Consider the following 14,455-nt stretch of genomic DNA (forward strand, 5'->3'; position numbering starts at 1 on the left):
ACAAAAGAGGTAATTTCAGAATTTTCCATGTGGTCTGTTTGAGATAATGTCATTGGAATAGAATGTTGCCACAACATAACTGCTGCTTGATAAATGTCAAGGCAAAATAGACGTTTATTTTCAAAGTGGGAGACATTTATCATGTGACAGGATTCTCTTTATATCTATTATATGAGATGATTAATGATGCAGGGGCTGTCATTTTCTCTGATGGATGCTATGAAACAGTGACAATTGTGCACTGTGCCATTATTACGAGGCTGTATTTTGACCAGTTTGGAGAACAAATGATGTTTTGGCCAATCACAGTGTTTTCAGGAGGGTAGACAGAGCTGTCTTTTAGTGAGTGTTTCTGATTACCTGAAGGTTTTTGCTCAAACTTTCATTAATATATGTCAGTAATTGGAAAAACAATGTTTAGAATACTAGTAAGATTAACATGCCATGCATTATACGTGTATAAACATCATCTTGTCAGAGTGTTTGTTTATAATGTCTTCAGTAAATACGTAGCAAAAGTATGCTCGCTCACTGGATTTAATACCTGAGCCAGGGGCAATTTTGCCTCAGTAGAAACTGCAAGGTTTGGGCACTTGTGTTTGTACAGCAAACACAGCTATTTGTGTTGCAGAAAATTTATATTCATCAGCTAAGGTTTATTTTGCTGGGAATTCAATTAGAATAACCTAAAACTTAATTGTTATGAAAAATTCTGTAAAGCTAAGCCATCTGTTATCTTATCAGAGGAGACTGATAGTACAGCATTAGTTTTTTCTTGTGTTATACCATTAGGAAATGGCTAAAAGGTGTTTATCAGAAGTCAAAGCACTGCTGTCTGTTGTTCCAGCCCTGTCCTTGCCATTAACTGAGGTATGCTGTTCTCATTAATAGTAAAAATCTGTTTTCTAAAACAGAACAATTGTTCAGTTAAACTGAAATATGGATTATAACACTAAGTATCTTCCCATTTTTTTCTCATACATTGGTGGGCTTTCTGTTTGGGTTTTATTTTTTCATCTTTAAAATAAAATACAAATATGCATGATTACAAACCATGAGTATCTTCACTGTCCATTAGAATCACCTTTTTCTACATACAAACATGTATTAAAAATGCATCTCACTCACAATGGGTTCATCTAGGTTATTGACCAGTCTCTGGTCATTGTTTACACAGACTCCAGTGAGTTTCCATGATGCAATTGCCAAATGCAATTTCCTTCCATCCCTGTGTTTTTAAAGTTATTCAGGCTTTCCTTCTACTTTCTTTAGCTTTCTCTGTATTGCCCATGCCATATTCTGAGATATAGCACGCCATTTTTTTGTCCACACTGTTGTATTCATCTTGTTGTCCAGTTGTAGTCAGTATCCCAGAGCAGACTATGGGAACTGGCCCATAGTGGGCAGCAATACTGTTCACTGTTCTCAGCCACCCCAGAGGGATCAGGAAAGGACCACAGCTGCCAGAGCTTAAGGAACTCCAAGGAAGATTTTGGAATCCACCATAACATATCACTCCCGCTACTAATCCTCAAATATCTTGCCTGTAATTGTTCACAATGGAATGGTAATGGATAAGGCATCCACTGTACTCTTCTTTTCCAGTCAGGTAGCTCTTCTTACCAGTGAGAATCCTGTTTTATCTGGGGACAGTTTGGCTAGTGTTCTATTATAGAAGAGAGAATCTGTAATGGTGTCCTGTGCATCCTGCAGTCTGGTACCTAGGAGTTCATACTTCCCTTTTATACATCACAGAATCACAGAATCATCAAGGTTGGAAAAGACCTTGAAGATCATCTAGTCCAACCATTAACCTAACACTGACCGTTCTCAACTACACCATATCCCTCAGCACTATGTCAACCTGACTCTTAAACACCTCCAGGGATGGGGACTCCACCACTGCCCTGGGCAGCCCATTCCAACACCTAACAACCCGTTCTGTAAAGAAATGCTTCCTAATATCCAGTCTAAACCTTCCCTGGCACAACTTGAGGCCATTACCTCTTGTCCTATTGCTTGTTATTTGGTTAAAGAGACTCATCCCCAGCTCTCTGCAACCTCCTTTCAGGTAGTTGTAGAGGGCGATGAGGTCTCCCCTCAGCCTCCTCTTCTCCAGACTAAACAACCCCAGTTCCCTCAGCCGCTCCTCGTACGACATGTGCTCCAGACCCTTCACCAGCTTCGTTGCCCTTCTCTGGACACGCTTGAGTAATTCAATGTCCTTTTTGTAGTGAGGGGCCCAAAACTGAACACAGTCATCGAGGGGCGGCCTCACCAGTGCCGAGTACAGGGGTAAGATCACTTCCCTGTCCCTGCTGGCCACGCTATTTGTGGTACAAGCCAGGATACCATTGGCCTTCTTGGCCACCTGGGCACACTGCTGGCTCATGTTCAGCCAGCTGTCAATCAACACCCCCAGGTCCCTCTCTGACTGGCAGCTTTCCAGCCACTCCTCCCCAAGCCTGTAGCGCTGCTGGGGGTTGTTGTGGCCCAAGTGCAGCACCCGGCATTTGGCCTTATTGAAACTCCTACAGTTGGCCTTAGCCCATCGCTCCAGCCTGTCCAGGTCTCTCTGCAGAGCCTCCCTACCCTCGAGCAGATCAACACTCCCACCCAATTTGGTGTCATCTGCAAACTTACTGAGGGTGCACTCGATCCCTTCGTCTAGATCATCAATAAAGATGTTAAACAAGAGTGGCCCCAAAACCAAGCCCTGGGGGACACCCCTCGTGACCGGCTGCCAACTGGATTTAACTCCCTTCACCACAACTCTTTGGGCCCAGCCATCCAGCCAGTTTTTTAACATGAGCAGCCAGTTTTGCCAGGAGAATGCTGTGGGAAGCGGTGTCAAAGGCCTTACTGAAGTCAAGGTAGACAACATCCACAGCCTTTCCCTCATCCAATAAGCAAGTCACCCTGTCATAGAAGGAGATCAGGTTTGTCAAGCAGGATTGCACCATATTGCACCACTCTTGCCACCCCGTGTTGTCCATCCTGAAGATCTCTCTCAAATGACTCCCAGACCTTCATATCACTCAATCTGGCTTTATCAATGCATCAAAATGTATACACATTAATTCTGCAAAGCTATACTTTTCACAGTCCCACTGAAATATCTTACATGGTAGAGAGATTTGACAGATACTTAAGTACAGCCAAATTTTCACACAATCATGTGGACCTCCTGGACCTGTGTTAAATTCTCATGAATCACTTTACACTTTCCCTGCTTCTATTTGTGGGTCTACGATGAAAGTGAGGGAGCAGATTTAGTGGTGTCCTTCCGGTAAGAATATGATGTTAACTGCTCTGTTTTATTCTGGCTAAATGCCACAACAAGCTAAAATATTTCCACAGCTGGAACAACTGGCTTTTCATCACAAAGTTTCAGATAGAGACTTCAAACTAAGATTCTGTTAGATATGGCAGATTGGTTGAGCAAGTGAAACCTAATCCTTCAAGATGTTGAAGCCAACAGATCTTGTAGTGTTCAGAACTTCATTATGTATAGCATATTTCTAAGAAGTATTTCCAAACTTTCAAATAAGTTGTACATGTGCATTACCCAGTCTTCTTGGCTAGAGGTGAAAAGCTTAGAGTGGGACTATGTACATTGTAGGGTAGTACTTTCCCTTTGTCTTCAAGCATGCAGGAGAAGGCAGCAGATACATTGCTTATATGTAGTTTTACATAATTTTTCCCCACCACACACTTTTTAGTTGCTCATCTTCTTGTGAATTAATTGGACAAAGTCAGTTCTAATTTGTGGTATTTTCTCATTCTCTGAGCTGTCACACTTTAACTCCTATCATGTTTCCAGCTTCTCTTCTTTGATTCTCTTTTTTCTGTTCATGTGTCTTACGGTGCTTTTGATTCAGCACTGAGTTATATTTCTAAGTAGAAAAAGTGCATTTTTATTGAATTATTCATTCAAAATTATTTGACTGTTCATGTTTTAAGAATAAAAATTCGTCAGCTGGCTATCACTAAATAGCATTAATAGCTATTTAATGAACAGCTATGTTCTTGAGTGAGGTAATAAAGTATAGTGCTTGGGAGTTCCAATCTTAAAAGTAAATTTATAAATAAAACAATTGCATTAAAAACTAACCTCCCTAGATAGCCTGTTTCAAGCTTCTCTTCCTTTAGTTAGTTTTTCTTAATATCTAAATCAGGTAAGTAGTTCTTCTCCATGTCCAGTGGACATACAAACCAGTTTATCATTGCCCGCTGTTTCACCTTTTACAGCTAGCTCAATTCTTTCAACTTCTCATCTTAGGAAAAGTCTTCCAAATTATGTGCTTGCTGCTCGTGTCTGACATCTTCATGTAACATACAGATGATCAGGATAAACTATGAACAAGACTGTTCAAAGAAATTTTTCTCCCCTTAATTCTGTTTTACTAGCTTCCTGCAAGAGATGTCATTAACCACAAATTTATATTGAGGCAATGAGTATTTCTAACTTACTGGTTGTAGGTCAAAAATCCGGCTTTAATATGGAGGTATTTGTTTATATGTACTTTTTGTTACCTATAAGCTTAATAAAGTTATTTATTTGGTACTTTTTTCCCTGTTTTTTCAGATCCCATTTGATGTTACTTTGCAATCAATAGCAAGTTTAGAAGATATGTTTGATCCTGCCACTGGATGTATAATAACTGAAGAAAGTCTTTTCAGTTGGATCATTTCTCTGTTTCACTAAATTCTATTTTTGCAATAACTTAATCAGTTGCTCAGTGCTATATATTTAGACTTAAGTTCTGGTGTTAATGATACAACCACATTAATCACACCAGGATTTGGCTCCTAATGTGTTTTATAATTTTCATTTTTAGCTTATTTCTAATTATTTAAAAATTAAAATACATCTTTAGGAATTAAATGTATTCAAAGTAGTTTCTTAATAAGAGGATTAAAAATTTGATTTATTCAATCATCTATAATTAAGTGAGTTTATTGGGGGTTTTCTAGCTTTTCCATAATTTCTTATTGTTTAGAAAAGCTGAATAGGCTTGTAGCCTTCTAGCATCTGCTAACAGATACTGCTTTTTCCCTGAAGTTTTATTCTCATCAGCAATTTTTTAATTGCTTTTGCAGTTATCAAAAGTTGGGTTTATGTCTGAGGTTGAGAAATTTTTTTTGGCCTAAAATTCTCACTGAGTTTGTTCTATTTGGAAACTAGCATTTCAGAGTTTCCTATCTTTTGTTAAAGAAAAACACATCACAGGTCACTGAGAGTCAAAATGGTCGTTCAGATGTCTCCATAATTTCAAAGTATTTTTCTGGGGGGAAAAAAAAAAAAGCCAGTTTAAAAAATAAAATGGTACTATCTAGAACATTTTTGTATATCATTCTAAAATGCTGACAAAACCTCTGTTTATGTTGTCAATCTTATAAGTGTTATTTTAAGGTGCTGAAGAAACCCTAACAACAGCCACCTGAAGCAATATGCTTGTCCAGTGTTAGAGATGGGGAATTTGACACGAATAAGTGAGTTAGTTGAACAAGGCTGCACAAGAGAGTGCTCATGGCCTTTTGGTTTTGGTCACATCACAAGGCCAGGCACTTCTTCGCTAGTTACAGTAATTTGTTTGCAACAAACAGCAAAACACTTAGGATGATTGGGCGGGAGCCCTGTGAGACTTGTCCTATCACTAGCTATGCTTCTGTGTAGTCATGAAAATTCAGGACTAATAGTTACCATTCCTGGGTTCTGTTTCTGTGAAATATAAACAATTGGGTTGAAATGCCAGCCCCTTTCACTTCAGTCAGGCTCCTCCTCTGCTTTAGCACAGTGATAAAACACTAAAATATTTTGAGCTATTTGGAAATTGCAGATTTACCTGGGTTTGTGCTTTTCAAAGAAATGTTACCTGGTTGAGTGAAGTTTCTTTTACAGAGAGGGAGAGAGAGAGAGAGAAGTAAAAGATTCAGCATAATAAGTATGTTAAATGTGATCAGTAACAGGAAGAAATGGGGTGAGGTTTTCTGCTATATTTCTTTACTCCTATAAAAGAAAGAACACTGAATGTATTTGTGTTATGTGTAGCCTTTTAAAAGTTGTGATATCTTTTATGTTGTGTAAACTTTTCTGGAATGCTGTAGCTACTAGGAAAATAAGAAGGATTATGATACAGTGACAAAAAGAAAGTAAAAACTAAGTAATTGATAGCAAAGGTATTTTTGCAAGACAATTGTAAAACTGAGTTAGACTGGTTATTTAACTCAACTGCCTAACAGCCAGTTTGGAGGAGATATTCCTTAGCATTATTCTTTCAATTAAAAGAATTTATTGTTCTGCAGTTCTTCAAAAAGCAGGAAAGATAAAAATTGACACTACTCACTTTTCCATTACAAGGAACAAGTAGAAAATTGCAGCTTTTTTTCTGAAAAGCTATTCAGTCATTTCTTGCACTTTTTAAAAAGAATAAACTTTTATTTTTCTTTTTGGAGTCACCTTGAGGATTATCATGGGACTTTGTGCAGCTTAATTAAAATTTGTAAAACACTCTATAGCATCAGATGAAAATGGAAGTCCTATTACAGATGAGGTGTTTCTTCACTGATGCCAGTCTGGACATTGTTATAATTCCTACACTTGAAGGAGAAATATTTTAAAAAATGCTTTACATATGTCTAAGATTTTTTTTTTTGAAACAAAAATACTATCCTACCATCTCCTTTAATACAGCACAGTAAAATAGTAATGTTGAAACATTGACCTCACTGTATCCATAGCAGCACATTTTACTCTCATAAACACAGGACTAAATACTCAGTGCAGGTTTCAGAAGAAAACATTGGAGAAAACATTTTTATTTTAGCATATAATTAAACTCTTTAGTTAAAATCTGCTTGTAAGGAAGAAATTATATCTAAACATCTTCAGTAGTTGCACAGGAAAAAAGTATAATGCTAATTGCAAAGTAAATTGCTTCTTGTATTATGTATTATAGCAATTTGGGTGGGTTTTTCCTTACCAATGAATGCAGACTAAAGATTTATGTGAGACTGGCATAAATTTGTGTCAGCACCATGCTCAATTAAATTTCTATAGAATACTTGTCTGTGTCACTGTCTCCAAAATTAAAAAGTAAGAGGGAAAAGGCACCTTCTTTGATTTCACATTCTGAAGTGTAAGGGAGAGCCCTCCTGCTATGTGAAGGTCTGCTCTGTGATCCGCCCCGTACAACACTGCCGAAGGGCAACTTACTGCCTCGACAGCTTTGAACAACTGGCAGGCTTACCAATTCTTTTCAAATTTTAACTGAAGTTTTTCTCCATTCCCCATCTGTGAAAGGAATGGATAGTGTTTCCCTATCTGATAAGCTGTGGGACAGGGCAAGTAAAGAGAGAGAGAGAGCGCTGTGGGGACAAATGGAAAGGATTGTGAAATGAATGACATTTTATCTTCAGTACATCCCCTGGGTGAGGGACAAGAAGGATCCTACAGGGAACTAAAGAACAGCAAAAAGAGTTTGGTTTGTTGTTTTGGTTTTTTTTTTAATTCCTTTGATATTTTCTGTTCTGTGAACTGAATGAATTAAGCATCCTGAGAACAAAAACAGCTTCTGGTCCTGTAATTAATAACTGCATCATCAAGAATGTGCTAGGGCTCAAACTGAAATTGAACAGGGAGTTTAACATTGACAGGTCTGAATGGGTTTTAGAAAACTTCATTTTTCAAATACTGTTTCAATATTGTTTTAAGTTATATTGCTGCCTTGATAGAGAGTTGTATATTCAAGGCATTCACAGGATTTGTCTCATGCCTACAAATATATAGCAACCTGAAATTATTTCTGGTTAAATTAATTTTATGATGTGGAAATTAGTAATTTCACACAGATTTATTCAATTGTATGTGACTGGTTTTTAAATTCCAATACAGCTCCAATTCACGCTCATTTTTTGTTGGCCTAAGTATTTATCCAGTGTTTGGTTGACATCAATCTAACAAAATAATCCTAGTAATTAGCCTCACTATGCCTTAGTTTCTTTATCTGAAGATAACAGTAATCCCCTCATCAGTGAGGGATGTGAAGTTTTCTGCATCAACACTTGGAAAATATTTTCAGATCCTTGAATGAAAGAGGCAGGGAATTTATTATTCAATTGAGACACAATGTGAAAGGGGTAGTCATTTGTTTCCAAATCCATTTTCAGTGAAATCCAAGAAGAAAGATGTTTAAAAAGAATAATGATGGAACTAGAATTAATTGTTGGAATTACAGGCTAATATGCTGAACTAATTAAGCCAGCAAAGAGTTCCATTTATGTTTGCCAAAGATTTTCTTTGAGTTAAAGATACTGAGTACATCATCAAATGAGAGAAGTGAAAATATGAAACATAGGTTAATCTTTAAAATAGAGTGGGTGAAAGGGTCCAGAGGCAAGTGCTGAAGTCAAATATTTACCACTGCAATTTAATTTTCCACTTTGAAACCCCAGAGATAATTAGAACTATTCTCATTTGTCTCCCATGTCAACATGATTTAGGATTCTACTTAATGTGCAAAGAAAAAAAAAGTATGCGTTGAAGCGAATTACACCAAAAATCTCTGTGTCACACAGTGGAAAACCAGAATATGCTACATAAGAAATCATCCCAAGGTGATGGATTCGGCTCTGCAGTCTGTCTGGGCTGTTCTCAGGACAGCTGTGTGGAGGGTGAAGCTCTGTAGAGTCAGCGCTCCTGCAGGGCCAGATTAGCTCCTGGCCACACATCCAGAAACGAAAAGAACATTTCAGCAGCCACCAAAAAATAAGAATGGCTAGGCAAAGCTCCTTGCTTCTTGGCAGTCATGTCTTCTCCGCACCGACACCTGAGGGGGTTGACATAGGAGCCTCTACTGTGGGTTTTCCAAATGTGAGAACTGCAAGTGCCCGATGGCTCTCATGGCTGCTCTGCAACTCAGGAGCAGAATGAGGTCTGTGCTTCATGCTTCGCACCCTTCTTCATTCCCCACAGACACTGGATCCTACAGCTAACATATGGCAGAGGTAGAGGTAAAAATCAAGATTCTGTTTATCTTATAAAATTACTGTATACATTTAATTATCCTACAACATGTAGTGTATTAATTAGCTCTGTTATGTTCTTATGATTCCACTATCAAGTGGAATAATACCGACTATTTCAAAACTGCTTCAAAGAACAATTATAACCGTGAAGAAGTCCAGGTTGTTTTCTCCCCGGTGTCCCGACTGGTCTTATCCCCCAGGAACTCTACGGCTTATCGTTCAGAACCTCGTGTCAGTGCTGCTACATTGAAAACCTTGTTTATGGGCAAAGAGGAAAACAATGTATATTTAAAGCCAAAAATTTATTAGTGTAATTGAAATCTTAGCCTAATCCAAGGATGATTTTTAATCCAGGTCTAATTATTATGGGAAAAGAAAGAATACTTCTATGCAGAAAAAGTTGAAATAATAATAGTAATAATAGAGTTAAAATTATTATGTGAACTCTTACTATTTTTACCCCTCTTCACCTGTGTAATGCTCATACTTCCACTGCTCCCCTGGCTCTGAAGGTCAGTGGTTTTGTGTTAGTGTGTGTGTGTGAGGAGCTGTCAGGGCAAGTCATAGCATCTGGAGTCATGGGCCAGGAAGAATATGATGTTGATGTTTTCTTCTCCCTCGCTCTAGGATCAGTTCGGGGTAATGTTTATAAGTTTAACAATGCTCTTTCTTCATGGGTTTACAGTTCTAAATTCAGTATGTGTGTTGTTTTACATATGTTAGGTACTTGGTTTTAGTTCTCTTTGTTACCCATGAAAACTGGTTTTGTCCAGTAGAAGGTCTGTGAGTCTTTAATTGACAGTGAGTCATTTGTAGCTGTGGGGTCTCCAGCACCAGGGATATGCCCCATCCCTTCTCATCCCACATCTGTACTCCTCTGCTGTGTCCTGAGCCGCCACTTCTGACGGCCTCTGCTGTCCTGCCCTGACTGCGTTTTTCTACTCTGCATCATTATGTCAGCTGTGATGCAACTACCATCTTTTTTTCTTCTCAGTGGTAGGAATTTGATTGGAATTTTTCACGTGTTTTAAAACCTGAATGTGCATGCAGCAAAAAGTTTGATGAAAGAAGTTCATCCTGCACTTGGAAGATGCAAGTCCTTTTATTTCCTTCTGGAGGGCTGTACAGAATCATTAGTCACAGGCTGTGTATTTGGCTGAGATTCCCAGAGACGGGCCTATTCTCTTCATTTGGAAAGCTCCATGAGGAGGATTTCCCTTCCATCTGCAAGGCAGTTTCCCTCCAGACCAGATCTATCTGCCTTAGGTGCAAGGAAACTTTCTTGAGGAGTCTCTTTTACAGCCTTGCACAATTGCTTGGAATGCCCTGCCTTGCACAGGCGGCCTTTGTCCTTTCCAGCATCAGCACCTCTCTGCTTTAAAAATTGGGCTTCCTGCTGCTGTCCGTTCCCCAAAGATGACACACCAAGATGTCCCAGTGCTTTCTTATAAATACCAAGAAGAAACACGGTGCAGTCACTGGCATAAAAAAATGTGAACAAAGGTCCTAGCAGCAGGAAAAAGTGATTTAATTGAGGGGGTGTCAGAAAATGAAACAAAAAATGCTGGTCATGTTTACTCGAAAAACTGAAAATTTCTAATTGCTCAGCTTCAATGCTTCAGGGCTTGGAGGGCAGCTACTCACCAACCTGTCTGTAAACACAGTTACACTCCACAGCGAGGAGATAAAGAAAAAAAAGCCAGAGGATATTGTTATGGGAAAGAAAAAGCTTTTGATTCTATGTATTGAAGACAGAACAGAATAACAAGTATCGGCCTTAGAAGAGACACGCTTGGTTTAAAAGCAAATTAGGACAATAAAGTGGAGTGGGGGTAGAAGACTTGTAGGAATGCTGTAGAACACTCAGATGTCTGAGAAGACAGATGATAGATGATATATGACTAATGATCACATAATGAGGATGTATAGATGCAATAAAGACATGATCCTCCTTGCTGTAGGGAAATAATAATGGCATTTTGCATAACAGTGACATGAGTTTCTTTCCTGATTCTGAGTTCACTTACACAGCCTAGAAATGAAATGAACTTGGAAAATCAAAATTCCATCAGCAAAGTGAACAGGGCATTTCAGATCTACTGATTCTGAGGGTACACAAGGTAAAGACTCAACCGAAACCAGATCTCTACAGAAACACTGTTTTGCTACAGTTTTCACATCTAATATGCCTTTAAAGACAATTTTTTATTAAATAATTTTCTACTTAGGTTTAGAAAGCAGAGGCAGTGAAAATACACATTACCTTTGAGGAAGTGCTAGCTTTTATTTTACCAGATGAAAATAAAATAAAAAAATCCTTCCTTCTACAAAGTTCAGCACGACCAGAATGTTATATTCCAAGTCAGGATACAGATGCAGCAGTTCTCAGTTACTCGATGTTATTGGAAGTAAACACAAAAGGTGTAACGGGGAATGTTACAAATAGGTATGTTAACAAGAAGTTTGTAATTAGAACCAGATTTGAATGGACAGGTTCATATCAGTACCTCCTCTGTTTGCAATGGATTTATTACTACTATTTATTATGATCTGTCACCAAGATGTCTCAGCGAAGAGTAACAACTGGGCCGGCTGTGCTGGATGCTTTTTCTCGGTACTGAAAATATGGCCCTTCCTTCAAGTTTGCAATGTAAAATGTGGCAGATACTGGATTTGGTGCCACTCAAAAGGAACCTATTGTGGAGAGCAGGATTTATTGCTTAACACGGGGCTGGCGCCAGCTTCCTTCAGCAGTTTCTAGGGTGGGCTCCGTGCTGGTGCCGGGTCAGTGACCCCTTACCGCTCCGAAACGTCCCCGTCTCCCCAGAGGCCCCAACCGGGCGGCTCCTCCGCCCGCGCACGACGACCTGTCAAACCTCCAGCCCCGCCATGGCCCGGCACTACGGGCCCCCTCAGACACCCGCGTTCGGGGCCAGGCCTCAGGCGGCCCTCTCGGCTGCCCCGGCAAGGCAAGGCTTCCGCAGGGGCCCAGCCTTGCCCCACAGCGAGCGCGCCCCGGGGCGTCGCCTCAGCGCTGGGCGACGCCGCTCACCGCGGGGAACGGCCCGAGCGGCGAGAGCGACCCGCGCGCGCCCGCCCTCCTCCCCTTCCGGGCCACCGTAGTCTGCGGGGGACGCGAAGGCGAAGCCGCGCGGGGGCTGTTGGGACGGGCTGTTAAGTTGGATGCGGCGCGGAAAGTCGGCCCGTGAGGGCGGGCGCGCGGGAGGGCGGCGCTCATTGGCCGGGAGTGCGAGCGGACCCCGCGGAAAACCGGGAGGAGGAGGGCCTGGGCCAATCCGGGCGGCCGGCGCCTGGTGCCGGGCCCGGTCCCTGAGGAGGCGCTGGGCCGGGCTCGGCCGGGAGGGGAAGCAAGGGGCGCGGGCTCGGCCCGGTGTGCGCCCTGTCAGGTGGGCAGCGGTGGCGGGGGAGATGAGCGGCCCGATGCGCCGCCAGGAGAGCGCGGGACGCGGGGGAGGAGGCCCGCAGCGGGGCCCCGCCTTGGCGGGGCCAGGGCTGGGCGGTGGCGGTGCCGATGCCGCGGGTGCGCGGGACGGCTCGTCCCGCGGCCGCCGGGGCTGAAGTCGGAGTGGGGGGGAGAAGCGCCGCGCGAGGCGGGAGGAGAAGGGAGGGAGCGGGGAGCATCTCCGCGGGCTGATGCCTTGGGCACTGGCCGAGCGAAGGCGGTTGTGGCCGTTGAGTTTCCTGACTAATTTTGTCAGTTATGCACTCCTCCTAAACATTCTCGTCAGTGGGAATAAAGTTATGTGGAAACGTCCCGGAAACTTCTGGCTAAAGGGTGGTTATGCTTTCGGGTGAAGGAAAGGCTTACCTTTTGAGTCCTTGTTTTTGCTAGTTTAAGATTACCCAGAGTAAAAAGCTGAGAATAAACTTTACAAACCCGAAGTCACTTAGCCTGCCTTCATCTCTTAAAACGGTGTCAGTCAAACATACAGTATTGGTGGTGGTCTTTTTGTTTTTAACGCTGTGTAAATTGCACTGAAAAGTGACTTGCTGTTGCTTGTATTCTACTGTTAAAGATTTAGTTTAAAGGATTCTCGGATGTCTCCTTTAGGGTGGTGAGATGAACGCTGAAGTAAGTCCTTTAGGTCCAAACTTTTAGCCTTCCCCTGGAACAGTCGGTTTGATTCAAGCTTTTGTATATCTCCATCTGCTGGTGGGAAGTGAGGCCTTGAAATACTCACGGGGTCGTGTTAGGCAGTTGTAAACTAGAAATACAACCATCATTTTTGTCTCTCGATACCAGACAAGGGATGGTTTTTCCTTTGTGAAAAGGAAAGCCTACGTTTCCTGCAGGAATTAAGTAACAAAAGTGTGGAGTGTCTGCTGCTTTCAAGTAGTATATTCAGCTGAACAGTGCCAATTGTGTAACTCCATGTAAATGTCCTCATTATCAAGGAAACAGTATTAAATGGCATAGAGGAAATTATCTTTGACTTGTGAAGTTGCCTGTTGTGCATTTTTACTTCTTATATATATGTATTTTATTTTTTTATTTACTTTTGCAAAAACAGGTGCAGCCATGCAAGAAAGCATACGCTTTGCTTCATCAGGAGATGACGTTAAAATATGGGATTCCTCATCTCTAACTGTGGTGGAGCAGTTCAACCCACATACACCCTCACATCCAGTCAGCTCACTGTGTTGGGCCAGCAATAGTATCCTTTACAGTTTCAGCCATAGTTTTGCGGGTGCTCTGCAGAATTTCAATGAATTTTTTTTATTAAAGTGTCTGTAACTCACAGGCCAGATGCAGTTTTGAAGTTTTGCATAAAAAGATTTATATATATAGTGAAGAAAAGTCTGTGGTTCTCTGTGTCGAACTACTGATTTACAAAATAAATACACACTGGTAAATGCTTCTGAAGAAGCTTCTCTTCCTTTAGGAGGCTAACACTTTTTTAATGATTATGATACGCTTGAATTGCCTGCCAACTGTAAACCTTATTTATTTCTTCAGTAGTTGATTACAATATTCACTTTCAAGGCAGTGCTTTATTTACTGACAAGGCTGAACAAAGCAATTGCTAGTGTAGTAAAAGTCTATACATAGTGTAGAGAGGAAAATGGTAATGAAAGATTTTGTTTGGTTTTTTCCTTGAACAGCTTCTCATTGATTCTGATAGTCTTTGGTGCACACTTACTTCTTATCCTGTAGGCACTGGTTTTCTTTGCACTGTTTGTAGCATTTACAGAGGAAGGATGACTGTGTTGAGTATGTAGGAAAACACCCATAGGATGGTGGTGATTTATGCATGAAAATGGATCTGGCCCATTTAGACCTTTCACCTCTGTCTTGGAAGCCTCTTGTGGGATAATGATTGGAGGTGCCAGGTCTTAGGGGTGAATATGTGAGAAACTTCATGAAAACAGTGCACTTTCAAGGTGACCAGCTTGTATGGCTGTC

At 41.0% G+C, this 14,455-nt stretch overlaps 2 protein-coding genes across 3 annotated transcripts in view; both read left to right on the plus strand.

The window, feature by feature from the left end:
- The window catches only part of CFAP54 (cilia and flagella associated protein 54), a 127,100-nt gene extending 122,156 nt beyond the window's left edge, over positions 1–4,944 (plus strand). Inside the window, exons 68-69 of the mRNA XM_074870802.1 lie at positions 793–870; positions 4,589–4,944. Of these exons, the coding sequence (XP_074726903.1) occupies positions 793–870; positions 4,589–4,708 (198 nt within the window). The 3' untranslated portion in view covers positions 4,709–4,944. The remainder of the gene's footprint in view (positions 1–792; positions 871–4,588) is intronic.
- Positions 4,945–12,166: 7,222 nt separating this feature from the next.
- Positions 12,167–14,455, plus strand: part of NEDD1 (NEDD1 gamma-tubulin ring complex targeting factor) — a 28,082-nt gene continuing 25,793 nt past the window's right edge. Inside the window, exons 1-2 of one of the 2 annotated variants that reach the window (XM_074870804.1) lie at positions 12,167–12,437; positions 13,563–13,706. In XM_074870804.1, coding sequence (XP_074726905.1) covers positions 13,571–13,706 — 136 coding nt within the window. In that variant the 5' untranslated portion in view covers positions 12,167–12,437; positions 13,563–13,570. The remainder of the gene's footprint in view (positions 12,438–13,562; positions 13,707–14,455) is intronic. The other variant, XM_074870803.1, reaches the window with a different exon arrangement.

This window comes from Strix uralensis, chromosome 5 (assembly GCF_047716275.1).
Source record: "Strix uralensis isolate ZFMK-TIS-50842 chromosome 5, bStrUra1, whole genome shotgun sequence".
NCBI lineage: Eukaryota > Metazoa > Chordata > Aves > Strigiformes > Strigidae > Strix > Strix uralensis.